At 43.7% G+C, this 8,461-nt stretch overlaps 1 protein-coding gene across 4 annotated transcripts in view; it reads left to right on the forward strand.

Annotated features, from left to right (window-relative positions):
• cadm2a (cell adhesion molecule 2a) overlaps positions 1-8,461 on the forward strand; it is a 166,899-nt gene that overhangs the window by 131,620 nt on the left and 26,818 nt on the right. For 2 of the 4 annotated variants that reach the window (XM_019873457.1, XM_019873460.1), the window contains 4 exons: positions 526-687; positions 782-872; positions 1,340-1,518; positions 5,891-6,004. In XM_019873457.1, coding sequence (XP_019729016.1) covers positions 526-687; positions 782-872; positions 1,340-1,518; positions 5,891-6,004 — 546 coding nt within the window. The remainder of the gene's footprint in view (positions 1-525; positions 688-781; positions 873-1,339; positions 1,519-5,890; positions 6,005-8,461) is intronic. The other 2 variants (XM_019873458.1, XM_019873461.1) reach the window with 2 other exon arrangements.

The following is an 8,461-nucleotide window of genomic DNA, read 5'->3' on the forward strand; positions in this document are numbered from 1 at the left end:
GCTTCAGCATACTTCCCTGACAGCAATTACTACTTCACTAATAGGCTTTGTTGCATCTTTTGGCGTTTTGGGGTGTTATGGGAAAAGCACAAAAAATGCAAATGAGAGTGTTTTTTAGGAAATAGTTGTGGATAGTTTTTGCAGGAAGATAAAAAAATGGCAATAGATGGGAGTTCACTGAATGGTCATTGTTTTGGCTGGATTGGAGATGGATGCTCATGTTTGTAGATTAAGCTAAAAGCTCTCGTCCCAGCCTGATCGAAGCATGATAGAATCATTCTTGCATTAACAGCTTATCGCATCTCCCCAATCAGCTCAATTTGACTTAATCTAATTACATTAACAGAGGACTATGGATATCGCTCCTTCACATCACATGTCGGTGCCCCTCGCAGTGTGATTTCAGATCTGTGCGGTGCGATAAAGATGCCCGCGGTGTCTGCGTAATCGCAGACCGCAAAGCACAACATGTTGATGTGCCTCAGCGCCGCATCGCTGACGCTTGTTGCGACGCTTTCGACGCAGGTGCCAAGGAGGTGAACGCTAGCGGGAAGACTTTCACAGTGCGCAGCTCGCTGCAGCTGCGCGTGGACAGAAATGATGACGGGGTGGCATACACTTGCAGAGTGGACCACGAGGCACTTTCGCAGTCGCCACAGCAGACCACTGAAGTGCTGGAGGTGCACTGTGAGTATGAACCTAAACGCTTGATGTGAACAAATGAGCGTCCTGGACGAATTCCTTCATTCGACCCTCATAACTTTGTGTGTGTTTGTCTTAGATGCTCCTCGGGTGGAGATCGTCCACTCTCTCGCAGTCCCTCAGGAGGGTCAGTACCTAAAGCTGGACTGTGTGTCCCAAGGAAACCCTTCGTAAGTCACTTGTGTTTCATTTGCATGTGTATAAAGACATGCACGCGCATGCATGGCATGCACGCATGCACACACACACACACACGACTAAATACTACTATTACTACCACTACCGAATAACATACAAACACTTTTGTCGTTTGCCAAATGTAAAATTGTTACACTGGTGATTCATTTTAAATGCATCATTTGGCCTTCAAAAGCAGATGTTGATTGTTGTTGGTCTGTTATGGAAGAATCTTTTTTTCTGCTTTTTTTCACTCTAAAATTGGTGATTATGGGTGAACGCAACCCAATTTTTACTGCTGATTATGAGAAAATTGAATTTTTTTTTTTATTCTATTTTATTTTTTCACATTTTGACTTCCTCACGTTTATTTGAAATTCTGTTCTCTGAAAGTCTACATTATGCATGAGTATCTCATGAAGCGTCTGTCCAAATGGATCACGTTTGCTTCTCTTTCCAGGCCAGATCCTGTGATGTGGACGAAAGACGGCGTGGAACTTTCGGACCTTGGCAGAGTGATTGTGGAGGGTCGGGAGCTGACATTCACATCACTGAACAAGACGGACAACGGCACGTACCGCTGCGAGGCCAGCAACCACCTCGGGACCAGCAGCGCTGAATATGTACTCTACGTGTACGGTGAGTCCTGCGGGGAAAAAGCTCACGCGTATGCTTGCGTCTTAGGAAGTTCTAATATCTTTCGGCAACGGATTGGAACATCATGTTTGTTGAAGGAGTCCTTGGATTTTTGGAACAGTGGAACAGTCCGTTACCGTTTAATCCAGGTTTCATTTTGGAGTTCATGCTGGATTTTGAATTTGGAACAATTTAGTCATTTAACATGATATGTAAATGAGGGGTTTCTTTTTTAACCCTGGAGAACTCAAGAACCCTTTTCTTCTTTGGAAAATGGTGAATTTTACATTAAATGACTGCTATATGTTCACAGAACACCAAAATATGTGTTTTTTTTTCAAATATTTAATGCTTTAATCCGAATGTAGGATTAGGACCAAATTTGACCCTTTGGGATTTAAGGGTCAAATTTGAGTAGCAGAATTTATAGGGGCCAAATTTGACCACGTGGGTTCTCCAGGGTGAAATTAGATCAACCAGAGTCACAAAACAGAAGCGTTTTCCACCGGGGAACGAATGGCAAGTCAGCCCGGTCGACAATGTGCAATACATTCATTGTTTGGTACTCTTGACCAATTGTAATTTCGTAACCGCTCCAAAAGAAAATGCATGAAAGCATCCAATCAAAATATACAGTTTGGCCTGAAATGATCTTGCGTGTCAACCGTGCCAGATATGTACAATCAGCCATAAAAGCAAACACCAAAGTGAAGCGCGAGTGGTTTTCGAGCCTCCCGCTGTGCACGTGTATCAGAAGTGTGAGTGATTAGTGGTAACACGGCTCACAGGGCCTCAGGTGGCACTAATACCACCAACGTCTTTCTTTAAATAAACCCGCGTCCCAGATATTCCTCATGCATGCACACGGTGAGGGGAGGAGCGAGGGTGTGTGTTTGTGTGTGTGTGTGTGTGTGTGTGTGTGTGTGTGTGTGTGTGTGTGTGTGTGTGTGTGTGTGTGTGTGTGTGTGTGTGTGTGGAATTTAGTGCCGCGTTGTCAGTCATGCCACCGCGGAGGATAAGTCATCGCGAGTAACGCCAGAGGAGGTGGAGGATGAAGTGAATCAGTGTCAGGGAAAACAGATAGCTCGCCCTCCCGTTTTCCTGCGTCTCTCCGAATTAAGTCTCTGCTCCTTTTGTTTGAGGACGGCGGCGTGTGCGCGCGTGCGCGTGGACGAGTTGAGAGACAACAAGGCAGAAAGGGAATTTCCCCAAGTGGAACAATAAATATTGCTTTATTATTACGACTCGCATCCAGCGGGGCGTTTGTGTTTTGCACTGAGCATGATATTCAATATTCTTTGGTCAAATAATAGCGAGGCCGTGCGAAGTTTGGAAGCAAGGTTGCCATCAATAGTTCATGAAGTGTCTGCTTCAGGTCGTACTCGCGGCCGCTGTGATGTGAATGGAAACACTTTTTTTTTTTTTTTTTTTTTTTTTTTTTTGTCAGTCATGATAAATATATGTATTGTGGGTTTTGGCTTCAAACAAAATCCCTCTTTGGTTGAAAGAAGCAACGTGTGGCTCCAAAAATATTTTCGACACCGATTGATGAGATCACTCGCGTCTGTGCACCTCCATGTTGAACTTTTGATTGATGAGCATCGGTTTTAATTGGCTAAAGCCTTCAACTCTCGATGAAGTGTCGAGTTTGATGGTCTGATAGCCAACGGTGTTCTCACGATAATTCGGAGGGAGAAGCCCATGTTTTTGAATGAACAATTGTGGCATCATATTGTGGCAATATTATTATTTTTTTTTTTCTTTTTTTTCAGAATTCATCCAAAAGTGTTTCTGCTGCACCAAAATTAAGGATGCAGTAAAGCAGACATAAATTATCAGCATTACCCAATATTTTAGCGGTAAGACGATAAATCTACCGCTATTATGAAAATGATTTGTTGTTCAGAAACATTTAATTCCCGCCACTCAACCGTAATTATACTCCAATTTGTGTAGTCCGCCATGAAAGCAGATTATTATCTTTGTGTTTCATCACAATGTGACATTTGCAACTCGCCGCTGTTACTTTGAAAAACAGCAATCAACATTTTTTTTGCCCCTTTCCTGACCAAACCAGTTACGGAGTCATCATCACTTATGTTTGTCAATTTGAAATCATGACCTATTTTTATGAAAAAGGATGCGCATTAAAACATGTTTATTTCCGTATTTGATTAATCGGGCGGGCGAAAAAAAAATCTGCAGATGAATCAATTATTAAAATTGCAATCATTAAATATTTTGAAAAAAAGAGACGAAGTTCTCGGACTCGCCCTTTACAAAGTTTCGGTCCATATTTCTGGTGAGATTCAATTAGCGTGCGTCATCCCATGACTTGGAGCCTAGCATACCTTTAAAAATGTCATGGAAATGTAACGGCATAAAATAAACGGTGACCTTCCTGAAAACGATGTTTCAAACTGACAAACTCAACACCGCAGAGAAGAGCAACCTGAGGCCCAAGAGAGTTAAAGAGTCCGATGGAGATTCATGACTCGTTCTTGGAAAATGGCACCCGCTTTGTCCCCGGCATTCATTAGTGATTAGCACACCTTTTAGCCTTTTGCGATTGCTGCCACAATTCTTGGGAAATACCTTTTTAATGGTTCCTCTGCAGCAAGGAGGCACTTTGACTCGGACGCGCAGTCAAACTGTTTTGCGCATCTCGCCGAGGCTGACGAGTCGCAAAGGCAACCGGGCCTTGCAGCACGGCCAATTAAAAAGCCTCCACGGCACCATAAAAACCAGAGTGACACAAACAAGGTGGCGGTGTCACCTCATTAACTTTGTCAAACAACGTTTCACCGTCGATCCCTTTGTCCCGTTAGTATTTGACCATCACCTTGGAGGAAAAAAACCTCGAGGAAAGTCTTCCAGCCGTGACTCGGGTTACCGTTGTTGTTGTTTTAGATATTTCTCTTGATTTTGGATTTTTTTTTACCCTTTCTTACGCACTGTAACCCACAGGTGTCAAAGTCAAGGTCCGGGGGCCAGATCTGGCCCGCCACATCATTTTAGGTGGCCCGCGAAAGCAAATCAAACGTGGCAACTTCCATGATGCTTGCTACAATATGTACCAAAATGTTAAATTCTCAAATGTAATAAATAAGAGAGACACGGGAAGCATTTTCTTGTTGCCAAACACCTCATTACAGTAACTTCAACAATAGTTGAACAAGCTGTGATTTTTGACTTCTTCATTTGATTTCAGTCAAAATGCCCCTCCAAGGGAAAAAAATGTGGCCCGCGACGAAAATGGGTTTGACGCCCCTGCTGTAACCTGATAACATGATAAACCGTCATTCTTTTTTTAGGTTAAGTCTTTTTTTTTTTGTTTTGTTTTGTTTTTTTGTATGTTTAAATGTTGCTGCTCCCCTCATCATTGTGACATCAAACCACTCCCACACTCTCTTCCAGTGGTGGTCTTCACTTCCACCAGCCGCATTTCTAATTCAGTAGAACCTCCGGATAAGATATTTTCATTCATTCTAATATGTTTTATTGTATTTCATGTTAAAAATGTATTCAGTATTATTTGTAGTGGATCCAATCATTCTTCCCTCTAGCAACTATTAAAAAAAAATCAAATAACCACAAATCTAGTGACTTTGTGTGGCTATTAAAGACTACTGGAGACTCTGATACTCCCTCAAGTCAATTTCCGAAAATAAGTCCTCTGATAAAAAAAATTATTTTTTTATTTATGACCGTGTTAGTAGTTCTACAGACTCGGGGTAAAAGTGCAGAAAGAACAAAACCAAGCAACCTGGCTTACCTATTTTGTCTTCACTGGTTGTTCTAGAAACATGGTGGTAAAACTGATAGTTCTATGAAGTTGAGAAATTCTGAATAAAACCCCCCCCGGGTGCTTTTTTTTCTGCAGCGCTGATGCGATCGGCTAGAATTAGTTCTCCGGGCGATGTAAACATGCGAGATAAATGCGTCCACATCCACAGCATGCCTTTGGAGCTTCTTCTTCACCGAAACATCGGATTTATATTGTGGTCAAAATTTGAAGCAAAATGAAGATGACCTCTCGAAAGAGCGAGAGGGCGGACGTTTTGACGCCAGGTGATTAAGGTCTATCGTGATGAAAACGCAACACGAGACGCTCCGACTGCGAGATTTCTGCCGGGCGATTTTTATCCACATGACGTACGTTAGCATTTGCTTTATTGCTGAATATATTAGTATGTACATTTTTGCTTGTTTTTTTTTTTTAACCACCGTTTTTGTTTTCCCCATTGCTATGTCATGCTTTGCTGTAACCACTCGCCGCCATATCGAATTGCTCCCTTTTTCAATCCGTCGCCCCCCCCCCCAAGTTATTGTTTGTCCTTTGTAAATGTTTGTATGTCTATCCACCCCCCTCCAGAAGAACCCACCACCCTGCCTCCATCCACCACACCCCCCTTCCATCCCATCCCCCCAGACTCCACCGCTCTAATAGGCACCCTCGCTTCAGACCCCGCAGTCACTGGAAACCGAGGTACAGTACCACCAACCCGCTTCCTTCCAACCTCCTCGCCATATTTGGGCATCTCACGCTTGTCTTACCTTAACTGTCATGTGTGCTTATTTCTTCGCCCTCTCACACCTCACTGTCCAAAAATTAATAATTGAAGAGAAACTGACTGGGTTTTTTTTGCCCCCCACCCCCACCCTCTTTAAGATGCTTCCTCTCGCTTATTGTATTCAGTTTGAGTACAGCTGTTTAAAATCCAATGTCCCCCTTGACATTCCCGAAGACTTCAGTAGTCCCGTGTCATGAAAGCTCAAAGAAGTAAATGTCATGTCCAACCGCAAATGTCTGCCCCCCAGAGATGACTCATCGTGACTCCTAATGCTGTGCTCAATCCAGGGAAACCTTTCACACTTGAAAAGAACCCCTTTTATTTTTTTTTTTCTTTCTTAAGTAGTAACTCAAACTTTTACGGAGTGCCGTTGATCTACAGTCCTCTCATATTAAAGTTGAATGATTTGTGTTATGAGGAATGGGCTGTCATCTTTAAAGGGGATTTGAGGATTATGAGAGGGAACGCAAAATGCTGATGTCACCATTTTTTTTTTTTTTTTTTTTTAAGTGTCTGTCATTCCCACAAAGGTTGATGACGTGTAGGATAATAATTATAGATTGAACCGTTCGGGTGTCCACTGGTGTGTGGACTATGAAAGCACCGCGATGGTGCGCATGTTCGTGACATGTGGTCGGAATCCAAAAGAAAAAAAAAAATGCTATGCAATCCTCTTAAATGTGTACGAAAATAAGGCTCAAGCCATAAATGTTGGACGAGTAATTAAATATTCTCAGCCGGTACCATAGAATCCAGTGTGAAGAGGTCACGGTCGTGTCTCCGTGCGTTGCTTTAATCCTCCACAAGGTCGACAGCATCATATTTGAGTTAACCATGTTCCAGCCCTCCATAGTGCGAAGAGCCCTTCCAAGATTGGAGTTAGAAAAAGTTTCTCCCGTCTATCACGGTGACAACCAACGAGCCCGGAGACGCCAGAAAGATGTTATCGCCGGATGAGAACTACTTTCACACACTGCGGTGGGGATATTGTCGAGTGATACAAGGAAGAAATGAAGGACTTTTGTTGAACCCTTCAACGTTATGGAGGAGGAGTTGGCATGATGCGGCTCAACGAGGTTGTTGGGAGTAATAAGACGCTAGTTGGACAAGATGTTTCCAGATAGGGGGAATTTGGGGATTATTGTTTGGCCGTCGTGGTTGGCAGACCACTTAAGTGCCAGTCTGATGTTGAACAAAGCACTTAGAGGAACTAATAGACAAAAGTTCCTTGTCCCATTTTTCACAGGCTTCTCGGGCCGTGTTCCAAATGGAAATGGAAGAGCAAATCCATTATGAAAAATGCGTCGTCTGAATTTTTAAATGAAGTTTTACCACAGAGAACGCCAACTGTCACAGACGTAGTGCTCCCGCGTTACGTCTGTAATATTGAAAAAAATGAATAAATCATGGGTCACATTGCTCAAACAGTTTTAAAAATGAGCAAAAATACCTGCTAGATAGTTGTGATGTAGGGCGGCACGGTGGTTGACTGGCTAGCACGTCGGACTTACAGTGAAGAGGTGCAGGGTTCGATCCCAGCTCCGGCCTTGCTGAGTGGAGTTTGCATGTTCTCCTGCGTGGGTTTTCTCCGGGTACTCCGTTTTGCTCCCGCATTCCAAAAACATGCACGGCAGGCTCATGGAACACTCTAAATTGTCCCTAAATTGTGGCGCGGATACCCACGACCCTTATGAGGACAAACGGATCAGAAAACGGATGGACGGATAGTTACGATGCATGTTAACAAGACGCCGCAGATCACTCACGGGCAGCGAAAGCTAGCGAACTTGTGCAACTTTAGCCAAAAGCTAACGTCTTGAGACCGTCTTCATATTAGCGGCGAAGAACAAGGGCAGTGTGACACAAAGTGAAGCTTCATCGCCAGAGCATGTCCAATAATGCACAGACGGCAACCGTGGGCCCATGACAACTTTCTTCATCAAAGCACAACAAATGTCATCAAACTTGCTGGAATATGCCACGGTTCGTTGAAGTCGAGCTAATGGTTCTTATGGACCAACGGACAGTACGATGGGTGCGCAGTCATCTGGACGCTTGATGAATATGCAAACCGATCATATAGACAAACCAGAAGAAGGTTCTGAACGGAATGCCTGTTCCGCTGGTGATTCTGTTCCTCCACCCACACTACGATAACGCTGACGCAGCACCACACGAGACGTCGCGTTGGATTGACATGTCAATTTAAAACTGAGGTGCTGCGTTAAGCGATATGCAGATGAGTTCGCTGACCCTCAAAGTCTCAAAGTTGAAACCACCATTTGCGGGCGATGCTCCCCAGTGCCTTGCTTTCTGCGGCTGCTCTTTTTCCCTCTCGAGCCTCTTCTTTCTGTGTCATTGGCTTTTTTCTC

This window comes from Hippocampus comes, unplaced genomic scaffold (genome assembly GCF_001891065.2).
Source record: "Hippocampus comes isolate QL1 unplaced genomic scaffold, H_comes_QL1_v1.1 scaffold59, whole genome shotgun sequence".
NCBI lineage: Eukaryota > Metazoa > Chordata > Actinopteri > Syngnathiformes > Syngnathidae > Hippocampus > Hippocampus comes.